Consider the following 24,312-nt stretch of genomic DNA (forward strand, 5'->3'; position numbering starts at 1 on the left):
TTAGCAGCATCACTCCAATGTCAATGAATCAGCATCTGAAGGGACATCCAGGGTCATCCAGTCCAACCCCAAATACACACCCAGTGACCTCTGTTCCGTGCCCAGAAGATGACAAAACCCCCTCCAGGATCCCTGGTCGAATTGGCCAGGAGAAAAATTGTTTCCTGACCCCAAAGTGGCAATCAGCATTTCCCTGGGAGTGTAAGAAAGGGCCATGAGAACTAAACACCGATTGAACCCTTCCTGCCCTCCTTCTCATGATCTGTCTAAGTTCACAGAATCAGCATTGCTTTCAGATGGCCATGCAGCCTCGTGTCAGAAGACTTCCTGTCACCTGCTCGAAGCTCAGTGGGTTCTAGGTCTAGAAAAGTTGGGGATCATTGCACCAACCAATAAAATACAGTCACAGATGAAAAACTGGTTTCAGGCAGCCCTGACCTGATGGGAAACTGTCCTTGAAATACCCAGTTGAAAGGCCGGGGCAGGTTTATTCAGCCACCTCTCTGAAGATCCTCCAGGCCCACAGAAGGAGTCAGTTACCAAAGGCCGACATGACTTCCAGGTGTAGATACACCTAAAAATTGCTTCCATTTTATAACCTAGATTAAACCATTCATACTCACTTTCCTCCTGGCTGAGTCACTGTTGCTTGAATGGTCACCTCCGAACCAGCGTTCTTCAGGGCCACCAGGACACCAGCAGGGCCCAGGTCTTGCCCTTTGCTGAGAACCTGCCAGAGTTAACACAGCACTATTTCAACTTCCAATCATCCGTAGGCAAAGTTCCCTGCTTCTGCGCCACCTCCGCAGAACAGACAACCGATCAGGCAAACGGCAGCAAAACAAGGAAAAGAGGCCTCACCTCTCCATTCACCGAGAAGCCTGTAAATACAAAATTAATGTCGCCTCCTTTAGTGCAAATATCGTTGACACCATCCACATGGATGTCCACACTGGTTGGCTCTGAAAGAAAAAACAGAATGAAAAATAAAAAGGAGGAACAGGCACCAGCATCCCTTGAAAACTTTACAGCTGCTTCTAGGAGACAGCTTCGCATTTTTCAAGCCTGAACTGTGAACCGAAGTAGTGATCTTGTGAGTTGAAGCCCCTTGGCTTCTGAGCTCAGAGTAATTCAAGGTAAGATTGCACCAAAAATAAGCCATTTCTCTCTTTAAATCACTTCTCCAAGCCAAGCCAGCTAACAGCTTGGAGAATGCACGTAAAGTTAAAGTTGCTTTCTTTCCACCTCTCCCTACCCATGTTTTCCTTCCTTGTGGCTCTCAAACATGACGTTTTATTCTACGTGGCTCTTACGCTAAGCAAGTTTGGCCACTCCTGCTACAAGCACTTGCCTATAATTCTGTGGCCTCTGATTTCATGACCAGCTGCACAAAACCCAGTCATTCAAATTTTATGATAGGAAGAGTTTCAGCGCCCATTCTTCTGCAAGCCCAGTGCATTTACTACAGAGAGATTTGAGCATCGGACTCAGGCCCGGCGCTAGGCTTTTCTGTGCCCCAGGCTGAATAGCACTCTGGCACCCCACCCCGGTATCATATTCATGAGTCACTTGACACCCCCCCCCCACTTCACCCAGGCTTCCCAGGCCTCAGGGAGCCTGGGTGAAGACAGGACCGGGTGGCAGCTGCCAGGTGCTCATGGTCCCGCTCCCCACCACCACTTGCCCAGGCTTCCCGAGCTTTGGGGAGCCTGGGCAAAGACAGGACCAGGCGGCAGCAGCCAGGCACTTGTGGCCCCGCTCCCCACCACTTCGCCCAGGCTTCCCAAGACTTGGGGGGCCTGGGTGAAGTCAGGACTGGTGCGGGGGTGAAGAGAGGGGGCACCTCGTGGCGCTCCTAGGCCAGGTGGCATCCAAGGCCACTGTCTAGTCAGTCTACTCCCACGCACCGGCCCTGACTGGACTCCTTTTTGTTTCCCAGCCCTGTTTGTTATCCATTACAGAGGCTGGAGCTCTCTTAAGGAAAAGGAAGCTTAGAAACCCAAAGTGACTGAAGACCTGTGACTGGATCTTCCCAGTGGTGTTTAAAAGTAAACTGCAAACTGTCTCAGCTCAGAGCAGGGCCAGGGGGTGACAGGAGATTGATCAACCCTTATTTTTTGTGTTTGTTTGGTTATACCCTTTGCACTCTCCTCAAGGGACTCCACCTTACATAGCTTCATCTAACAAAACTGACACCTCCTTCCCATTATTAACCCTGGAAAAAGAAGAAATATGGGCAGCAATAATAACAATCCAGAGGTTAGGAGGCCATCAGTGGAAGGATGGAAGTTTTAAAATTCTACAACTTTTCCACAATAGAAATCCATCTTTAGGTAAATCATTGGGGCAGGGGGAGAAAATGCCCAAACAAGGAATGAGAATCCCTAACATACAGCAGGACAGAAAACTGTTTCTAGAAACAGGGACCTACCAAAGCTCCACCCTAGGGGAGGTTCAATTTTAAGGACAAAATCCCCCTAGAAAGAGAGAGAAAAAACATTTAAGCATGTCACAACGACCATAAAACCCAATCATTTTCTTCTTAAAGAAAATTAGCTGTTGCTATTTTTTAGCTGATGGTGCATCTTATACTTTAGGGTAATTTTTTCAGATTTAGCCGCTGCTATTTTATTAAAGAGAGGAGAGGAATTCATAAAAGTTGATTCTCTTTTAAGTCACATGACCTTCATGGGCTAGTAAACAGAAATGAGCCAAACTGTGCTTTTAACTGTATGTTATTCAATATTGGATGCTTTATGTATTTTGCATTCAGGTTTTGCCGTAAGTTTCACAATCAAGATCTAATTAGAGATGCATTTCTGTCTTAGGAGCAATACCACAGGTTTGCTTACCTTGTCATACAGAGGAATCATGAAGTAACCATTGTTGGGAGCACAGTCAGTTTGGTATTTAAGGGTCCCATGCTTTGTGTACAATTTAATCTGCAAGGCAAAACAAAACCACGGAAGGAAGAATATTGTTGCACCGGTCAAGCAGGAAGTCACCCACCAGGTTGCTTTACAAAAAGCAGGAAATACCTGCTTGCACCCTAGAAATGGAAGAATATCTTTTAACTTAGGTGCGGAAAACCTACACATAGCACATTCTGTTCCCACACTTAAGCAGAAATTTATAGCCAATTTTTCTCCCATTTGGGGGCCCAAAGAAGGTTCAAACATTGTTCTTCCCTCATTTATGTTATTTATTAAATTAGATTTTTATAAAGCCCTCTCCTGCAAGGCAGGGCTCAGGGTGGTGTGTATCAGTACAAACAATCATATATTTGTTTCACCGTTAAAAACAATAAAAAATGTTTTAAAAATACAGAAAACAACCTGATAGGATGGCATTAAACTACCGCTTATGCCAATGTCTCCCAGGGGGAGGGCAGGGACAGGAGGGCCAGACAGATGGACACCATCACTGTCCTCAACCAAATGCCTCGTGGAATCTCTCTGTCTTACAGGTCCTGTGGAACTGCATTAGATCCTGCAGGACCCATCAGGGAGTTCCACCAAGTTGGGGCCAGGGTAGGAAATGCCCAGGCCCTGGTTGAGGACAGCCAGATGTATCTCAGGCTAGGGACCACCATTCATTTAACTTTACAACAGTCCTGCAAAGTAGGTTAGGCTGCAAGAGAATAACTGACCCCAGATCTCCTAATGAAGTTCCATGGCATGGCAGAGTGGAGATTCGCATGTGAGTCTCTCAGATCCTAATCAGACACGTCCTACGACATTCTTTTTGCTTGCTCCATACCATAGCCCAGGGCAACACAAGAAGAGAGCTTTCCCCTGCACCCACAAAAGACTCAGGGAAGAGGCATGGTGGGCGTCTTGTATGACTCTGGGCTTTGGAGGAGGCAGAAACGTTTATTATATTAAAATATTTATACCCCACTTTTCCCGGTGAGGAAAAGCCCTGTGGCGAAGTGTTACAGTTGCAGTACTGCAGTCCTAAGCTCTGCTCATGACCTGAGTTCGATCCCCAGCGGAAGCTGGGTTTTCAGGTAGCCAGCTCAAGGTTGACTCAGTCTTCCATCCTTCCAAGGTCAGTAAAATGAGTACCCTGCTTGCTGGGGGGAAAGTGTAGATGACTGAGGAAGGCAATGGCAAACCACCCCATAAAAAGTCTGTCGTGAAAATGTTGTGAAAGCAACGTCACCCCAGAGTCGGAAACGACTGGTGCTCGCACAGAGGGCTGCCTTTACCTTTTCCTTTCCCCCTGAAATAGCTGACCACAGTGTAAAACTTCTGTTTCAGGTTGGGCTCACTGACACATTGCTCCACAGAAATTATTTCACAAGACTTTGGCAATTTCTAACCATTAAAGACTTGCAACACAACAACGATGCAAGATGGATATGAAGAACTGGTTGATCTTGCCAAAGCCTCTTGGGAAGAGATGGGGAGGATCTGAAATAGAACTGCCTTACTCAAGGTAAAGGCACTGTCTTTTTGAATCCCAGGAAACCTACTTGGACACGAAAGCTTATCCCCAGAATTAAACTTTGTTGGGTTTTAATGATGCGACTGGACTTCAGTTTTGTTCCGCTGCTTCAGACCAACACGGCTATCCACCTTAACGGAAGGCACCGGATTAAGCCGCAAGTATGTGATGTGTGCCTGCACACGAAAGCTTATACACCTTGAATTAAACTTTGATGGTCTGCTGCTTCAGACCAACATGATTACCCACCTGACTCTATGATACAGAAAGGAGAGCTAATGGTCGCGTAGGACCGTCTCTCTCTAAAGCTAAAGCCACCCTAGATCACCAGATTCTTGATCTTCAGTATCTAAAGTTCCATCAGTCGCTATGCGAAAGCCCAACACTGCTATCTCCCTGAATCTAATTTTCCGTCCCTGTTTGTAAGGCTGTCAACTGACACCCTGAGCAGCACACACACACATGTGCCTCTTAACCCCAGCTCCATGCCCCCAAATTAGCAGGAGATCCATTTGATTTCCTCCCCCCAAATGCCTTTCAGCTTATCTCACAAGGCACAGATGCTGGCAGTAGGGGAAGGGGTGTGTCAGCAGCTTTTCCCTGCTTACTTCCTCTGCAAGCTTCTAGGGCTGCAGGTGGCACCTGGAGATGTCCTGATATTACTCCTGATCTCCAGAGGACCAAGACCAGTTCCTTTGGGGGAAAGGTAGGGTTGCCAGCCTCCAGGTAGGGACTAGAGATCTTTTTTACAACTGATGTCCAGCTGGCTGAGATCAGCTCCCCTGGAGAAAATGGAGGGGGTGCTTTGAAAGGGGGGGGGTGCTCTATGACATTGCACCATGCTGAGGCCCCTCCCCTCCCCAAACCCCGCCCTCTCCCGGACCCACCCCCAAAGTCTGGCAACCCTAAGAAAAGAGCAGCTGCAGAGAATGGTCACTATGGCATTGCATTGCACCCCGCTGCTGTTGCTCCCCCAAACCCTGCTCTCTCCCTCCCATCTCCCGGTATTCTCCCGCCCGGAGATGGCAACCCTGCTGGCTCACCTCGATCAGGGAATAGTTGATCTCCACGTCCGACTTGACGAAGCCGCCGCAGCCCACCACGATGTCCTCGGAGGCTCCCGCCCAGGAGGCCCAGCACAAGCACCAGACGGCCCCCGAGAGCAGCGCCGGCGCCCATCCCCGCGCCATCCCGGCGGCGCGCACGCGGAGCCTCCCCCACCACCCAGCCCCGCCGAGGAGAGCCCCACAGAGGCCGCCGGAAGCCGGGAAGGGCCCGCAGGAGAGGCCAGGCGGTGCTGCCATCTGCTGCCCGGGAGGCCCCGGCGACGGGAGAGGAAATCATGGGCGCTCCCCGGAGGGACGGCATAGTGTTCCCAGCTAGGGTTGCCAAGTTCAATTCAAGAAATATCTGGAGACTTTGGGGGTGGGGCCAGGAGACTTTGGGGGTGGAGCAAGGGTGTGGCAAGCATGATTGAACTCCGAAGGAAGTTCTGGCCATCACATTGAAAGGGACTGCACATCTTTTAAAATGCCTTCCCTCCACTGGAAATAAAGAAGGATAAGAGTACCTTCTTTGGAGGTTTATAGAATTGGATCTCCTGGTCCAATCTTTTTTAAAACTTGGGGGGTATTTTGCGGAGAGGCACTGGATGCTATGCTGAAAATTTGGTGCATCTACCTTACCTCAAAAAACAGTCCCCCCCCCCAGAACCCCAGATACCCACAGATCAATTCTCCATTATTTCCTATGGGAATCAGTCTCCGTAGGGAATAATGGAGTGCCTAGCAGACATCTCCCTCCCCTCCCAGGGCCAGTTTGGTGTAGTGGTTAAGTGTGCGGACTCTTATCTGGGAGAACCGGGTTTGATTCCCCACTCCTCCACTTGCACCTGCTGGAATGGCCTTGGGTCAGCCATAGCTCTGGCAGAGGTTGTCCTTGAAAGGGCAGCTGCAGTGAGAGCCCTCTCAGCCCCACCCACCTCACCGGGTGTCTGTTGTGGGGGGGAGAGATAAAGGAGATTGTGAGCCGCTCTGAGACCCTGAGATTCGGAGTGGAGGGCGGGATATAAATCCAATATCTTCTTCTCCCCCACTTTGAGGACCCTGACGCAGGGGGAGGGCCTTCAAACCGGGGATCCCTTGCCCCCACCTGGGAATTGGCAACCCTAGTACAGAAATTGCCACTTGTTAGTCTACTTGTGTTACAGCAGATTACATGTTTTTAATGTGATATTTTGGTGGGAGCTGGATGGCGTGAGGGTAGGGCCCACAGTGGCTCTCAGCAGCCATGTGGTAGCAACATGCATGTGCAAAGAGATAGTTGTGGCTATGGATTGCTCGGCAGGTGTCTTGCCTTGCCATGCCATCCTAATAGCTATATCCCAAACAATAGGTTGAGGCTTGTTGTCTTAACAGGTTCTTGAAATGTCTCCTCTGGCTGTGGGTTCCCAAATTGGAGTCGTCACTCAGGCACCCATTCTCAGGTCTTTTCAGCAGAGACAAGCTGGCTCAAAACGTCAACTGTTTATTTGCAAGGAGACAACTCTTAACTTCAGCAAGCATTCAAAACTAGAAACTGGGGGGGAGGAAGAGATTGGATTTATACCCCGTCCTTCACTTGGGCGTCTCAGAATGGTATACAATCTTCTTCCCTTCCTCCCCCCCACAGACACCCTCGAGGGAGATGGGGCTGAGAGAGCTCTGAGAGAACTGGGACTGGCCCAAGGTCACCCAGTTGGCAGCATGGAAGAGGAGGAGTGGGAATCGAACCGGGTTCTTCAAATTAGAGTCTGCCGCTCTTAACCACTGCACCAAACTGCACCCACCCAATAGGACCAAACTAAATCACACAAATTTTAGGGGAGGAGCAAACTGTACCATTCCATATATACAACAGATATATCACAATTCTAACGCTCTTTTTTGCTTGATCAGGCTTATAGTAAGATTTCGGAAGATATTAAGGAGGCCCAAATGATTGGGGGATTTCAGAAGCGGACCATTTTGATCCACATCGTTGATTGGTGCATACACCGAACTGAACCAGTGACCGCCTTTTGCAATGTTGGCCCTTGGAATTTCGGCCTGCTTTCCTTGACACTTTTCTGCCTGGGAGAATAATTTACCAGCCTCACTGTATTAGTCATTTTACAACAAACTTGGTGTTTGATATTCAACTGGACTTTGCTCCTGGCGGTTACCTCGTGGTCTAGAGCAGTTTTTGCTTGTGAAAGCTGTGTTTTGGGCTTTCTGTGAGTTCCCAGATGCATGTAACTGGAAGTTTAAAGGTATGTCATCCACAGTTCATATCAGGGAAATATCAAGGAAGGCACAGCAGTTTGCCCGTCAAATGGAGTAGTCCCATAATCTGAAAATCTAATAGACTTAAAGGCCTAGTTCTGAGTGCAGAGTTGCCAGGTGTGACTCAGGAAATATCTGGGGGCTTTGAGGGTGGAGCCAGGAGACTTTAGGGATGGAGCCAGGAGCAAGGGTGTGACAACTGTGATTGAACTTTGAAGGGAGTTCTGACCATCACATTTAAAAGGATCACACTCCTTTTAAATGCCTTCCCTTCATTTAAAATATTGGAAGATGGGGGCACCTTCCTTTGGGGCTCATAAAATTGGACCCCTTGGTTGAATTTTTTTTTAAAAAAAACAGGGTAGTAGATGAGAGGAACCAGATTGCTATGCTGAAAAATTGGTGCCTCTACCTCAATAATCCCCTCCAATCCCCAGATTTCCACAGATCAATTCTCCGTTATACCCTATGGGGAACAGTCTCCATAGAGTATAACAGAGAGCCCAACTCACTCACTGCTTTCTGATAACCCTGAAATGGGGGGATGGCCTCCAAACGAGGGGATCCCCTGTCCCCTAACTGGAGATTGGCAACCCTATATGAGTGAGATGATCACTCTGTGTCCAGGGATGATTAAATACATCTCGGTTTTGAAAATCCCTGCACCAGAAAACTAGCATGTCAGGGTTCTGCCTAGCACTCTTTCGACATGCTGGTTTTCTGTGTCCTGGAGGACATTTGTACATGGAGGAACTACTCCCACCGCCTTGCAGTCTGAAGTGAGGCCTCTCTCAGACACAGTTTTACCACTTCAGGGGTAACTAGGCCCATCCTCTCTGTCTTTCCAGCTAACCTACCTCACATGATTGTTATGATGATAAAATGGTGGGCGAGAACTGGAAGCCTAACCTACCTCTGGGGTAGGCTTCATTTTGGGCAGGAGCTCACAAGAGCAGAGCTCCAGAACCTCTAAATTTTATTGTGCTCTTTCTTACACACACACTCCTCGTTGCTTCTGGGCTGCATTGTTCAAACCCTTCTGAGAATTTTGCTGAACTTTAAGATTTGACAAACTTTCTAATATTTCACCCCACAAAAAATGGGAAAATAACCAAAACATATCAAGCAGACAGATGGAAATCTTCATCATGCCACTGTGGCCACATAGGAAAAAATAATTTTAAAAGTATGATGGGAGTAAGGTTTTATTATGACAATTATAATTCCAGAAGCATTTAAAGGTAGATGCTGAGGTGATATAATTTAGTACACCTTCCAGTGATGTCAGGGTGTATGTGGCATATGCAAATGAGTTGTTCTAATGAGCTTCAGCACCTCTTGCTCTACAAAATGACCCCTGCTCAGGATTGTTGTGAGGAGAACATAGTTGGGAAGACCTGGGTTCAAATTTCTCCTCTGCCATGAAGCTTATTAGGTAACATTGGGGGTCATCCTCTCTCATCCTATTCTACCTCACAGGTTGTTGTGAGAACAAAATGGAGGAGAGACACTCTGAGCTCTTTGGAAGAAGACTGGGTTAAAAACCATAGATATTTTACCTTCCCCCCCCCCCCCCCCCGCCGCCTTTTTGCTGTTATATCAGTTCTGTTTTCAATTGTTCTTAATGTGTTTCTGTGTTGTTCCCAGATGCTTTGGGCATTATTTATGGAAAATGAAAAATTATTAAAATTAATGTCATTGTTATTAAAATAAAGTCCTCTTTTCTCTTGTTGTAGAAACCTGCAAACACGTCTTGGCACCCCTGTTGCCTGAAGAGCTGTACCCGGCTGTCTCCTTGAACTGTCAATCTGCTCCGAACTGCCATTCACCCCTGCCCCCCCCCCCACCCTCTGAGACAGGCATTCATTCCCAGTCCCAAAGGAGACAGTAGTGGCTACAGAAGGCAGCGGTCAGCAAATCAGAGCAGGGAGACTGAAGTGGGACTGGAAGTTGAAACCAAAGCAGGAAAGATGACCGTCACGGCAAGCTGGTTGTGCAATTCCTGGGAGGAATCGCCTGAGCTCTGGGTGAGTGAATGCCACATGTTCACTTGGGAAAAGTTTTCTGAAACATACTGCGACGTGAGAGCATATATGATAGTCCTTTCGCTGTACAAATTTCCTGCTCCCTCTTGCTCAGCTACATTCACTTTCCACAGGACTCAAATCAAGCAAGGAAAACCCTAAAATGTAGATATTGCTTCGCTTTCTTTCAGATTCAACTTGTAATGTAGTCAGGGGGTGAAGTGTGAGTTTGGGTGATGCAGGCTTGAGGACATACAAACAGGGCTTTTTTTCTGGGAGAATGCAGAACCTCCCTGGGAAAAAAAAATTCTCAAAAAAGGTTTAACATTTCATGAGGGGGGGAGGTCTGACTCAGGAAATACCTGGGGGCTTTGGGGGTGGAGCCAGGAGCAAGGTTGTGACAAGCACAATTGAACTGCGAAGGGAGTTCAGACCATCACATTTAAAGGGACCATGTTCCTTTGAAATGCCTTCCTTCCATTGGAAATAATGGAGGATGCCAGCATCTTCTTTTGGGGCTCATAGAATTGGACCCCCGGTCCAATATTTTTGAAACTTGGATGGGGTTTTTTGTTGTTGTTGTTTTTAGGTGAGGCACCAGATGCTATGCTGAAAATTTGGTGTCTCTTCATCTAAAAACAGCCCCCTCCCCAGAGATACCCACAGGTTGATTCTCCAGTATAACTTATGGGGACCTGTCTCCATAGATTATAATGGAGTGCTCAGTGTAGAATAAAAAACGTATTAATCTTTAAGAGCCCCTGAAGCTTTTGTTTTTCACGCTGCAGGCAGAGAGTTGCATTTGGGAATGTCCTTCAAAGCTAAAAAAAATTTCCCTGTGCAAATAGAAAAACAGACAGAAAAACAGGTCAGCAGCAAACAGCAATTTGCTAGTTTTTCCATTTGTAAGAACATTTGTGTCACAGCAGGAATCTGAAGTGCTGTCATCCTCAAGGTTCTGCCACCTTGTTTTCCCTTAATTCTATTCCATGTGTAAATCATGGTTTAGATTTTGGAGGTCTAGGTTTAAATCTCCATCCAATCCAGAAGCTCATAGGATAGCCTTGGGCCAGCTACATTCTCTCCCTCTCACTCCCCCCCCCCCACCACACGTGATTGTTGTGAGGATAAAATGAATGTTCTGAGCTCCTTGACATTAGGGCAGGACAAAAATATAACAAAAGCACAGAAAAAGTAGATCAGAAAAAAATGACAAGGTAAACATCTAAAAAGCTCCTCTAGTATAGCTGAGTAGAAGCTTAAACAAGTTAAGAACAGTGTTTTTGCCACTGAATACCCAGGGCCTGGATGTGAATGATGTGCATCAGACCAGTTTATGCAGAATTCAATGTATGGCTCTGAATGTGTGCGATAGTTGAAATAGTTTCCTATTAACATTCTACTTTGGGCTTTAATGGAAATATGAAAATTTGCTTCCAAAAATGTGGCTTCTGTGTCCTCCTGCTTTAATACTTCCCCACCATTCCCAGTTAGATACTGCTGGATTTAAAGATATCATGGTATAAAAAATGCTAAATTGGTAAGCTCGTCTTTAAAAGTTTTCTCTTAAAATTCATGAGGAGTTCTAGAGGGGGGAGACTTGTTTTTCTGATAGTTGTCCCTTCAGAAGCAGAGTCCAAAATAAATTCAGATTGTCTGTTCACACTTAAATTTCTTCAAATATATTAGAAGCAGGAAATCAGCCAGGAAGGCAGTGTGGCCCTTGGATGACCAAGGGGTAAAAGGATTACTGAAGGAGGATAGGGAAATGGCTGAGAAGCTGAATGCATTTTTTGCCTCCGTCTTCACTTTGGAAGATGAGAAGTGTTTGCCGGCTCCAGAACCACTAATTTTGGAATGGGTGTTGAAAGACCTGAGTCAGATTGAGGTGACAAGAGAGGAGGTCCTACAACTCCTTGACGAATTAAAAACTAATAAGTCACCAGGTCTGGATGGTATACATCCAAGAGTTCTGAAAGAACTCAAAGTTGAACTTGTGGATCTCCTGACAAAAATATGTAATCCTTCATTGAAATCTGCCTCCGTTCCTGAGGACTGGAAGGTAGCAAATGTCACCCCCATCTTTAAAAAGGGTTCCAGAGGAGATCTGGGAAATTACAGGCCAGTCAGTCTGACTTCAATACCGAGAAAGTTGGTAGAAACCATTATCAAGGTCAGAATGAGTAGGCACAATGATGAACACAAGTTATTGAGGAATACTCAGCATGGGTTCTGTAAGGGGAAGATCTTGCCTCACTAACCTGTTAGAGTTCTTTGAGGGGGTGAACAAACATGTTGACAAAGGAGACCCGATAGATGTTGTTTACCTTGACTTCCAGAAAGCTTTTGATAAAGTTCCTCATCAAAGGCTCCTTAGTAAGCTCGAGAGTCATGGAATAAAAGGACAGGTTGTCTTGTGGATCAAAAACTGGCTAATTAATAGGAAAGAGAGAGTGAGTATAAATGGACAGTCTTCGCAATGGAGGTCGGTAAGCAGTGGGGTGCTGCAGTGCTGAGTCCCATGCTCTTTAACTTGTTCATAAATGATTTGGAGTTGGGAGTAAGCGGTGAAGTGGCCAAGTTTGCAGATGACACTAAATTGTTCAGGGTGGTGAGAACTAGAGAGGATTGTGAGGCACTCCAAAGGGATCTATTGAGGCTGGATGAGTGGGCGTCAACGTGGCAGATGAGGTTCAGTGTGGCCAAGTGCAAAGTAATGCACATTGGGGCCAAGAATCCCAGCTACAAATACAAGTTGATGGGGTGTGAACTGGCAGAGACTGACCAAGAGAGAGATCTTGGGGTCGTGGTAGATAACTCACTGAAAATGTCAAGACAGTGTGCGATTGCAATAAAAAAGGCCAATGCCATGCTGGGAATTATTAGGCAGGGAATTGAAAACAAATCAGCCAGTATCATAATGCCCCTGTATAAATTGATGGTGCGGTCTCATTTGGAATACTGTGTACAATTCTGGTTACTGCGCCTCAAAAAGAAGGGCAAATAGAATGATTAAAGGTTTGCAACACTTTCCCTATGAAGAAAGGTTAAAACACTTGGGGCTCTTTAGCTCTTTAGCTTGGGGAGGCTGCGGGGTGACATGATAGAGGTTTACAAGATTATCCATGGGATGGAGAAAGTAGAGAAAGAAGTCCTTTTCTCCCTTTCTCACAATACAAGAACTCGTGGGCATTCAGTTACGTAAATTGCTGAGCAATCAGGTTAAAACAGATAAAAGGAACTACTTCTTCACCCAAAGGGTGATTAACATGTGGAATTCACTGCTACAGGAGGTGGTGGCAGCTGCAAGCATAGCCAGCTTCAAGAGGGGATTGGATAAAAATATGGAACAGAGGTCCATCAGTGGCTATTAGCCACAATATGTATATGTGTGTGTGTGTGTGTGTGTGTGTGTGTGTATTGACCACTGTGTGACACAGAGTGTTGGACTGAATGGGCCATTGGCCTGATCCAACATGGTTTCTCTTATGTTCTTAAATGTAATTGACATTTCTTTTTAGCTCCTAGTGGCTGAAAGACATATATCATGGTCTCCAGCATGCGTACCATAATTAGGGTTGCCAAGTCCAATTCAAGAAATATCTGGGAACTTCTCGGGTGGAACCAGGAGGCTTTGGGGGTGGAGCCAGGAGCAAGGTTAATTGAACTCCAAAGGGAGTTCTGGTCATCACATTTAAAGGGACTGCACACCTTTTAAATGCCTTCTCTCCATTGGAAATAATGAAGGATAGGGGCAACTTCTTTGGGGGCTCATAGAATTGGACCCCCTGGTCCAATCCTTTTGAAACTTGGAGGGTATTTTGGAGAGAGGCACTAGATGTTATGCTAAAAATCTGGTGCCTCTACCTCAAAAGACAGCCCCCCTGGATCCCCAGATACCCATGGATCAGTTCTCCATTATACCCTGTGGTCTCCATAGGATATAATGGAGTGTCCAGCAGACATTTCCCTCCCCCCCACCGCTTTCTGATGACCTGAAGTGGGGGGAGGGCCTCCAAACTGGGGGATTCCCTTACCAACCTGGGGATTGGCAACCCTAACCGTACTCTTCTATGACTGCACATGATTTTCAAAAAAGCAGTCACTCTTGAGCAATATTTCTTTGATCCATATTTTATTTACTTCATTTATAGCCCGCCTGTCTTTTTGTGACTGAAGGCGAACTACAAAATATAAAAACAATTCAATCAGACAACAAGGATCTCCAATAAACAATGGTGCAGGACAGCTGCGAGACTGCACTACTGCAACACACAGCAGTCCCCTTTCAGAGCAATCTTAAACAGGTCTACTCACATCTATTTACTGGGTCTTACTCCCAAGAAAGTGTTTATTGGGATGGGTCTGTTCTTCTGCTCTTGCAGGACTGGAACCGGACATGGTACACGGCTACCCCGCACTTTACCCCGTGCTTTCAGAATACCGTACTGCTCTGGATTCCATGTATCTACCTTTGGGTCTTGTTTCCCTTCTATTATCTTTATCTCCAGAGGAACAGCAGAGGTTATATCCGGATGTCAGGTGTCTTCAAATCTAAAATGGTAAGATCTAAAATGGCCTAAGATTATTGTTATAGGTTCCCCTGTTTTTCCAAGCAGCAGGAAGTCCCAGAGGAAGAGTCATTTGCATATTAGGCCATACCCCCTGACATCACCATTGTTTTTCACAGGGCTTTTTTTTGTAGAAAAAAGTTCAGCGGGAACTCATTTGCATATTAGGCCACACCCTCTGCCACCAAGCCAACCAGAACTGCGTTCCTGTTAAAAAAAAAAAAAAAAAAGCCCTGATTACGATCTGAGATCAGAATTCAAAATCAAAGTTGTCATCAAAGGTTTACATTGGTTCCATATCTTAAATACACTAGATGCACTAAACGTAACATGCAATAGTGAGTTAAGATATTAAGACTGGGTCATACGCTTCTGCCCAGTTGAACATGCCTGAGCGCAACATCTGGCCACGTGAAAAGTTGTGTAATTACAACAATCTCTAAAAAGGAGAGAAGTATAAAACTGATTGGTTCTACCTGGGAAATTGAATTATAAATTGGAATAATATAAATCTTTCAAATATTATAAATATAATATAAATCTTTCAAATATTATAAATATAATATAAATCTTTCAAATATTCTATTGAACTGGAGAATAGGGATAGCATAGAAATAAACCTGACTTGGACATAGGCCATGCCACAGTCCAGCCAATTTGGGCAGGACAAATCAGCCCCCAGCGTTTGTTTCAGTTCCCGCACCAGCAGCCCCTTCACAGTTAATAATATAATAATAATAATAATATAATAATAATAAATTTTATTTATACCCCGCCCTCCCCGCCGAGGCAGGCTCAGGGCAGCTTACAGGACATGGCAAAAGCCATATTAAAACAATAAAACAAGATTATACAGTTCAATACAGTTAACAATTAAGTATTTAAATAGTCTAAAAACAGTCTAAAAATATAATCTAGTAGTGCTACTATCTCAGTTATGTTAATGTTAATGATGGCATGATGTTTATTCCAAGCTCCATCTTAGAAGGCTAGCCGGAAGAGGGCGGTTTTGCAGGCCCTACGGAATTGGCCAAGATCCCGGAGGGCCTGCACCTCTTCTGGCAGCTGCTTCCACCATTGGGGTGCTTTTATAGAGAAGGCCTGTTCTCTAGTTGTTTTTAGTCTGGCCTCTTTTGGCCCAGGTACTTCCAGAAGGTTTTGTGAACTGGATCGTAGTGCTCTCTGGGGAACATATGGAGAGAGGCGGTCCCTAAGGTAGGCAGGTCCTCGGCCATATAGGGCTTTAAAGGTAACCTTGTAACGAACTCGGTAAACAATTGGCAGCCAATGCAACTTCCGCAGCCTAGGCTGCACATGTTCCCACCGAGGTAGGCCCAATAGCAGTCTGGCTGCTGCATTCTGCCCTAGCTGCAGTTTCCGAGTTCGGCACAGGGGCAGCCCCATGTAGAGGGCATTACAGTAATCTAGCCTCGAGGTGACCGTTGCATGGATCACTGTTGCCAGGTCATTGCGTTCCAGGAAGGGAGCCAACTGCCTCGCCCGCCTAAGATGAAAGAAGGCGGATTTGAATTGCGAGAAAGCTTCACTTTTGGACAGCAGGGGGAACATATAAAGATGATCTAGCAGTGGAGGGTGGGTGAACCCTCTTGCATGCATGATCTTATGGCTGGGGTGCCCCACATCAAAGCAACACCCAGAGATTTCAGCAATTGCCCTCCTGAATTGTAGACAGAGGTGGTATGGTTTTCAAGCCATGATGTACAAGCAGGGCCGGCCCTAGACTGTCTGGCACCCTCAGCAAGACTAACTTCTGCCCCCTCCCGCACTGATAACATCACCAAGCCACATGGGGGCACCCAATTTGGCACCACCAGAAGGCTGGCACCCTAGGCAATTGCCTAGTTTGCCTAGTGGCAGGGCCGGCCCTGAGTACCAGTACTCCTGACTTCATTCTGCTGCTCTTAATGGGTTTTTCTGCAGGTGTGTTTCTCACTCTGAGCTATTTCCCCTTCTTCTCAGGTTCTTGGCTTCACCTTGCTGTTGCTGTGTTTCTCGAGCCTCTTCTTCATTCTCCGGCAAGCAAACCAGGGGGTCCCACAGGCATCCAGGCTGATCATCAGCCCTGCTTTACAGATGGTTACACTGGTAATTCCTGTTATTTTTCTCACACTGTTTCATGGTAGACCCTGATTGGGTGCTCTTCCCCCTGCAGAACAGGGGAGCCCCCCAAATTGCTGACACTGAGGCTCTGAGACTGCAAGTGAAATCAGGCTGCCGAGTAGACAGGAAGGATTTTATTTATTTTTATTTATTAGATTTAAGTCCCACCCTCCCTGCAAACAAGCTAAGGGTGGGTAACACCAACAGAGCTTACAAGGTCATTGAAACAAGTTATCCTAATAAATTACTTAAAACCAGGGCTCTTTTTCTTGGTAGAAGAAGCCCAGCAGGAACTCATTTGCATATTAGGCCACACCTCTACCATCACCATTGTTTCGTGCAGGGCTTTTTTGTAGGGAAACCCAGCAGGAACTCATTTGCATATTAGGCCACACCTCTGATGCCAAGCCAGCTGGAGTTGCATTCATGTGTGTTCTTGCTCAAAAAAAGCCTCTCTTAAAACCAGTTAAAAGATGGTGAAGTATACATTAATGTATAAAGTCCCCAAAAGCTGGACAGACAATAGAACAAGAGCCACAGCAGGAATAGTAATAGCGCCTCTTTACATGGACCCAGGGCTTTTCTTGTAGCAGGAACTCCTTTGCCTATTAGGTCACACCCCCTGATGTACCCAATCTTCCTGGAGCTTACAGTAGGCCCTGTATGAAGAGCCCTGTGAGCTCTTGGAGGATTGGCTACAACAGGGGTGTGTGGCCTAATAGGCAAAGGAGTTCCTGCTGCAAAAAAAGCCCTACATGGGCAGATGTAACAGGTTGGTTTTCAGTGAGGGAGGCCAGATGACTGGGCGTCTGCAGCCTCAGCCAAAGGCCTGGTGGAACAGCTGCATTTTACAGGCCCTGCGGAAATGCATCGTTCCGCAGGGCCCTGATCTGAAGTAGGAACTTGTTCCACGGGGTAGGGGGCAGGACATGAAAAAGCCCTGGCCAGGAGATGACCTTTGGGCAGGACACAACCAGTAGATGCTGGTCAGCAGAGCAGAAGGCATGTGTGTTGCGCTTTAGAGCTGTGAAAAGACCTCAGTGGACTGTTTGGGGTTTCTTTAAAAGCACATTTCTGGCCCTCAAAATGGCATCTTTAGAGTGTGTGGTGTGATGCCTGGGATGTTGGACTAGGGCTGGAAGAGACGTAGGCCTCAGTCCCAACTCTGCCAGGATGTTCCCTGGGTGACCTTGAGCCAGTCAGTCTGTCTCTCTGTCTCAAGCTGACTTACCTCACAGTGAGGATAAAATATAAGGAGAACACTGATGGATTAGACCAAAACTCTATCTAATGCAGCATTCTGTTTCCTTCAGCAGTCACCCAGCTGCTCTTGGAAAGTCCATCAACAGGGCCTGAATGTAACAGCTCTCCCTAGCTACTGCCCCCAGCTACTGTAGTTTAGAGGTACACTGCCCTCAAACGTGGAGGTTTTATTTAGCTATTATTTTAAGCCAGCAGGAACTCATTCGCATATTAGACCACACCCCCTGACAGCACCATTGTTTCACACAGGACTTTTTCTACCAAAAAAAGCCTAGCAGGAATTCATTTGCCTATAAGGCCACACCCCCTGACTCCAAGCCATCCGGAACTGCGTTCCTGCATGTTCCTGCTCAAAAATAGAGCCCTGTTTTAAGCCTCCTTGAGTCTGTCCAGTTGGATGAAAAAGTGGGATTCATTGATTTTTTTTTTAATTCTAACAGCTACTTTTAGGCCTGAAAAATGAAAAAAAAATGTGTCTAAACTCCTATTGAGGACAGTAGCTATCAGTACATCATATGGTGTCATGAGTTTTTTAAAAAAACATTAAAATTGTTATTCTGTGAGATTGGCTGTTCTTAATATTAAGCATTTCTTTTTCCTTGCTTAGATACTTGTCATATTCCTCACCCAGATGGAGCGATCGAAAGGTGTCCAGTCTTCAGGCGTGCTACTGGTTTATTGGCTGCTGTGTTTCTTTTCTGCTGCCATCTCCTTTAGCTCTAAAATTCAACATGCCCTCGAAGGTGTAAGTGTATGTTAATCATGCAGTAGCCCTAAGGGCAAACAGAAAGTTAGGAATAGAATCATAGACCGATTTCCCACTCACCATATGCTGATCTCACGTTCCTCTTCTCAGCGGGGCTTCCTTCCGATTTCACACTTATCTGCCCCAGGGCTACAAGTAACGTCGGCGTTTTCGCACAGCAAACAGGAACTGGTTTTTAGGGGTTTCTGTTTGCTGTGCAAAAACACCAACATTACTTGCAGCCCCGGGGCAGATAGTGTGAAACTGGAAGGAAGCCTTGCTGAGAAGAGGACCGTGAGAACGGCATGAGGCGAGGGGGAAATCGGCCATAGAAGCACAGAGTTGGAAGGGCCCATAGATGTTTCATATGACAGGTTTGCCTTTTTCATTTTTCTTTTGCCTTCAAGTCTTGGCTGACTTATGGCAACCCCGGTGGTGTTTTCATGTCAAGAGATATTCAGAGGTGGTTGGCTATTGCCTGCCTTCATGTCATAACCCTGGTATTCTTTGGTGGCCTCCCTTTCACTGTAATGTTTTGTTGCCACTTGGAAGCCAATATTGCATATATGATAGAGAGGTAAGCCGTTTCCTGGGTACATCTGATGGGCTAGCATGGGGGGTGGCCAAACTTCCTTAACAAAAGAGTTACATAGAATAAATGTCAGATGTTTGAGAGCCACAAGACATTAACAGGTATTACATACATGTCTTTATTAAAACTCTTAGTACTTTCCTTGCACAGAAAGATAAAATGCATATGTACGCACTTGACAACCCAACCATGCTAAAAGAAGACTGTAAAAAAAAAAAAGCTGGGAATAACAGTTGCCCTAAAACCAGCATAGGGAAAGGTTAGGGAATTATTTTTGGCACCAGTGGGAGAAGGAGACACATGGACCATATAAACCACTGACCACTGTATACTTAATCATGCATCTCTCTATGCCTTGACACCAAAGTTGGTAAATACAGTTCCTACAAGAACTATGAAACTAAGGGGGAACCCTTCACAGCCCTCTTTAATTCCGTCCCTTCTTCCGGTGGCTCCCTCGACTCTTGCACTCTCTTTCCCCACTATAGGTCTCCAGGCAACCTCCATGGTGGAGGAGAAGAGCTTGCAAGCCTGCCTATTGCCCCCTGCTTCACACATGGCAGAAATAGTCACCCACCTATGGGTCAATGCTCAGAGGCTGACTGAGTTCCCAGTGCTAAGCATGCTTACTTGAGAGTTAGCCTGCATTATGTTCCTCCTCACCCTCCAAGAGCCACACAGTATGTTTGAAAGAGCCACATGTGTTTCCCAAGCCACAGTTTGGCTATCTCCAGACCAGCAAGTCTTCTGTCTTTTTTTAGGGCTTCGGAAATGACCCCTTCCATTATGTGGTCTCATATATTTACTTCACCCTGATCTTGTTAGAGCTGGTGCTCTGCTGTTTCACAGACCAGCCTCCCCTCTTCTCCCAAGATGCAGCTGAGGTAGGCATTCAGCCTTTCTGTCTCTTTGTGGCGCCTCCTTAGGATTCTGCTTTCCATTTTTGCTTTGTGCTTCTAGTCCTCATCGTCCGTTGCTAGCCACACTCATCAATAGGGATCAGTTGGCCATTAAGGCCACTGAGAACAATCCCAGAGGGCTGCCCCAAGCGAGGAGTGGCCTAATCCTACCCCCCATCCCAAGCGAGGGGTGGCCTAATCCCTCTGTGGGGTGGTTGCAGACTTCTGCTGCTGCATGCTGGTGGTTTGATCATGGAATAGGGAATTTGGCACCCGGCTGAGCACGACACAGCATTGGCTGGGGAGGCTCTTTCTCCCTCTGGTGGGTGGGTGGATTCCTTTTCCAGGGCCATCTTTTTCTCCCAGCCCATCCCTGCTCCTTAAGTTGGTGTTCAGGAGAGCCAGTTTGATGTAGTGGTTAAGTGTGCGGACTCTTATCTGGGAGAACCGGGTTTGATTCCCCACTCCTCCACTTGCACCTGCTGGCATGGCCTTGGGTCAGCCATAGCTCTGGCACAGGTTGTCCTTGAAAGGGCAGCTGCTGTGAGAGCCCTCTCCAGCCCCACCCACCTCACAGGGTGTCTGTTGTGGGGGAGGAAGGGAAAGGAGATTGTGAGCCGCTCTGAGACTCTGTCCTTGAAAGGGCAGCTGCTGTGAGAGCCCTCTCAGCCCCACCCACCTCACAGGGTGTCTGTTGTGGGGGAGGAAGGTAAAGGAGATTGTGAGCTGCTCTGTGACTCTGTCCTTGAAAGGGCAGCTGCTGTGAGAGCCCTCTCAGCCCCACCCACCTCACAGGGTGTCTGTTGTGGGGGAGGAAGGCAAAGGAGATTGTGGGCCGCTCTGAGACTCTGTCCTTGAAAGGGCAGCTGCTGTGAGAGCCCTCTCCAGCCCCACCCACCTCACAGGGTGTCTGTTGTGGGGGAGGAAGGGAAAGGAGATTGTGAGCCGCTCTGAGACTCTGTCCTTGAAAGGGCAGCTGCTGTGAGAGCCCTCTCCAGCCCCACCCACCTCACAGGGTGTCTGTTGTGGGGGAGGTAGGTAAAGGAGATTGTGAGCCGCTCTGAGACTCTGTCCTTGAAAGGGCAGCTGCCGTGAGAGCCCTCTCAGCCCCACCCACCTCACAGGGTGTCTGTTGTGTGGGGAAGGAAGGTAAAGGAGATTGTGAGCCGCTCTGAGACTCTGTCCTTGAAAGGGCAGCTGCTGTGAGAGCCCTCTCAGCCCCACCCACCTCACAGGGTGTCTGTTGTGGGGGAGGAAGGTAAAGGAGATTGTGAGCTGCTCTGTGACTCTGTCCTTGAAAGGGCAGCTGCTGTGAGAGCCCTCTCAGCCCCACCCACCTCACAGGGTGTCTGTTGTGGGGGAGGAAGGTATTGTGAGCCGCTCTGAGACTCTTCAGAGTGGAGGGCAGGATATAAATCCAATATCATCTTCTCTTAACAACAAGTTTGCGCCCCCCCCCCCCCAGCCCTGGTTTCCAGAGAGCAGAACAGCACTACAAACACTGTAGTTTTTTGGTGTGCTGGGGTGTGTGCCTGGAAGTCATGGTTGACTTCTGATGACCCTTAGTGGAACTTGGACATTCAGAGAGGGACATTCTGCATCCCAGCCCTGGTATTCCTTGGAGGTCTCACATCCGAGTACTTGCCAGGGTTGGCCAGCCCTGCTTAGCTTCTGAGATCTGATGAGGTCGAGCTTGCCTGGGCTATGCAGGCCAGGGCAAGCACTGTTGTTTTAACATGGTGTGAGTTGGTATCTGTTTTTAAATCTGACGAGGGTTGTGATTTGCTGTACCTTTTAACAGAACCCGTGTCCAGAAGGAAGGGCCTCGTTTGTGTCCCAGATCACTTTCTGGTGGTTCCTTGGGTAAGAAAATAAGTATGTCCTCTCAGGCCTCAGATTCAGCAGGAGATCACAAGAGCACAGCCCCTGAACCTTTCTGAGGGTTCCCCCTCCTCCTCCCCACCTACCTTGTCCACTGAATAGTAGGTGCAGCTGCATAACAATCCCTGGATTAGGAAAGCGGGCAGCCAGCCAGTCCCCAGGAGCTTTGCTACACCCCCAGCAGCCCTCATTAACCCCTGGAGAAGCCCATGCCACCCTTTCTCCACTAGGGGGGTGGGGGCTTACTGGCCTTTTGACTGGGGGTGCCCAGGAGAGCCCCTGGCGAGCGAGGCCTGTTTGGGCTGGCTGGATCTCTAGCCAGCCCAAGCAGATCTCACTCACCTGGGGATGTCCTTTCTTACATTGGGTTGCTTTTGGCTGGTGTGTGTGTGGGGGTGTGGCATACGCTAATGAGTTATGCTAATGAGCTCCGCAACTTGGTTTTCTACAAAACAACCCCTGCATTCTCTTCTGTTTAACAGAATTGTGCAGGTGTTGGCAAAGTTTCATTTCATTTTATTCGATTTATATCCCGCCCTCCCCACCGAGGCGGCTCTTGTTTTACAGGCTGCTCTGGAAGGGATACCGGCAGCCATTACAAACAGAAGACCTGTGGTCCTTGACAGGAGAAAATACCTCCCAAGAGATTGTGACTCAGATTGAAAAGGCATGGAGAAAGAATCTCACAACAGCCAAGCGGTAAGTGGCCCTGCCCCTAAGATGCAAGGGGAGTTCAGCAGGTACCAGTTCTGTTTCTAGCATCTGAATCTGTGAACTGCCCAGAAATGCCAAGACGGCCACTCAAGGAAGTAGGTGGGTCTTAGTGTGGTCCTGCAGGGCTCATCTTAGCAACGGTAAAAGAACACTTCATAATAGGGGTCTGTGACCTGGGGCTTCAGAGCCAAATGTGACTCAGTACAGAGCCAGATATGGCTCTTTAAACAAGAAAATGAAAACTTTAAGTTAAAGACTTTTGGAGGGGTAGAAGTGACATCAGAATAATTGTTATGTAAAGGGAATGGCCAGCAAAGATTTTTTTGCAGAACTAAAGAGCTTCTTTTACAGAAAGAGAAATTCTTCAAGGAGTCCAGGAAGTGCAAACCATGCGCAGTTGTATGCCAGTGCACTAAAACCATTGCACAGAATGCCTGTGTGTATGTTTTATTATTTGTGATACTTCCTGTGTTCCACTTTTTGTAACAGAACTTGCGGTAAGCTGCAGAAGCCTGAATTGTGTCAGTCATCAGTAAAGTTAAGATGTACAGTTTTAGTTGTGCAAATAGGCTTTCTTATGCTGCCTCTTTGTTGGTCTCTTGCTCTGTGCTCGTTTTTGTTGCAAAGAGTTGCAGAATTGGTGCAGTTTAGAAGTGAGCAATCAAGGGAAGAGTCTGAAGAGACCTCCGTCCTGCTGCAGACAGAATATTGTCCAAGCAAGCCACTGCTGAAAGCTTTCTGGAGTACGTTCGGGCTGTACTTTCTCCTCGGAACATTCAGTTTGGTCATTGGGGATATCTTCTTGTTTTTGATCCCAAAGACATTGAGGTATGTGGGCATGGGCAAATATGCTAAAAAGAAAATACCGGATGTATGTGCATGCGGGGATTTTTTTGTAGCAGGAACTCCTTTGCATATTAAGCCACACGCCCTGATGTGGCCAGTCCTCCAAGAGCTTAAAGGGCTTTTCTTACAGGGCCTACTGTAAGCTCAAGAGCACAGTGGCGCAGAGTGGTAAGCTGCAGTATTGCAGTCCAAATTCTGTCACACGACCTGAGTTTGATCCCAGTGGAAGCTGGGTTCAGGTAGCAGGCTCTTGGTTGACTCAGCCTTCCATCCTTCCAAGGTCGGTAAAATGAGTACCCAGCTTGCTGGGGGGCAAGTGTAGATGACTGGGGAAGACAATGGCAAACCACCCCATAAAAAGTCTGCTGTGAAAACGTTGTGAAAGCACAACTAGTGCTTGCTTGCACAGGGGACTACCTTTACTTTTTACTGTAAGCTCTTGGAGAATTGGCTATGTCGGGGGCGGGGCGGAGTGTAGACATATGCAAAGGAGTTCCTGCTCCAACCAAAGCCCTGCTTGCATGTAGCAAGTGTACCAGGGGGGTAGGCCAGGAATGTTATGCTTTGACACTGAAGATGCCTACTGCTGTGCTGGAGAATACTTGACGCTGAAGTGACTGCAGCTGATTGGCAGCTTCCATCTCATTGTAACAAGCTTACTGTAGTGTAGAGTTGCTCCAGATTAGTATCCCATTCTAGCATAGCTTCACTGCTTCCAGGGTGATTGTTGTCTTTTTTTGCTTCCCCATTTCTGCAAGTTTGTTCTAAAAATCACTCCTGTCTTTATTTAGATGACACGTGTTTGCAGAACTGGCTCATGGATAGGGCACGGAGCATCCCTGGGTCTTCTGGCCCAGCACACAAGCTATATGCAGATAGGATTCTGTACACATGATATACAGACT

The 24,312-nt window shown here is 47.1% G+C and overlaps 2 protein-coding genes across 2 annotated transcripts in view; one reads left to right on the forward strand and one right to left on the reverse strand.

Moving 5' to 3' along the window:
- LOC132588206 (BOS complex subunit NOMO1-like) overlaps positions 1-5,654 on the reverse strand; it is a 54,974-nt gene extending 49,320 nt beyond the window's left edge. The window contains exons 1-5 of the mRNA XM_060260557.1: positions 5,493-5,654; positions 2,853-2,942; positions 2,432-2,477; positions 862-962; positions 624-730 (exon numbers count right to left, since the gene is read on the reverse strand). Coding sequence (XP_060116540.1) covers positions 624-730; positions 862-962; positions 2,432-2,477; positions 2,853-2,942; positions 5,493-5,639 — 491 coding nt within the window. The 5' untranslated portion in view covers positions 5,640-5,654. The remainder of the gene's footprint in view (positions 1-623; positions 731-861; positions 963-2,431; positions 2,478-2,852; positions 2,943-5,492) is intronic.
- A 4,067-nt stretch (positions 5,655-9,721) lies between these two features.
- ABCC6 (ATP binding cassette subfamily C member 6) overlaps positions 9,722-24,312 on the forward strand; it is a 67,650-nt gene continuing 53,059 nt past the window's right edge. Inside the window, exons 1-8 of the mRNA XM_060261036.1 lie at positions 9,722-9,778; positions 14,161-14,337; positions 16,327-16,452; positions 18,338-18,475; positions 19,829-19,951; positions 21,768-21,829; positions 22,415-22,546; positions 23,189-23,389. Coding sequence (XP_060117019.1) covers positions 9,722-9,778; positions 14,161-14,337; positions 16,327-16,452; positions 18,338-18,475; positions 19,829-19,951; positions 21,768-21,829; positions 22,415-22,546; positions 23,189-23,389 — 1,016 coding nt within the window. The remainder of the gene's footprint in view (positions 9,779-14,160; positions 14,338-16,326; positions 16,453-18,337; positions 18,476-19,828; positions 19,952-21,767; positions 21,830-22,414; positions 22,547-23,188; positions 23,390-24,312) is intronic.

This window comes from Heteronotia binoei, chromosome 20, assembly GCF_032191835.1.
Source record: "Heteronotia binoei isolate CCM8104 ecotype False Entrance Well chromosome 20, APGP_CSIRO_Hbin_v1, whole genome shotgun sequence".
Lineage (NCBI taxonomy): Eukaryota > Metazoa > Chordata > Lepidosauria > Squamata > Gekkonidae > Heteronotia > Heteronotia binoei.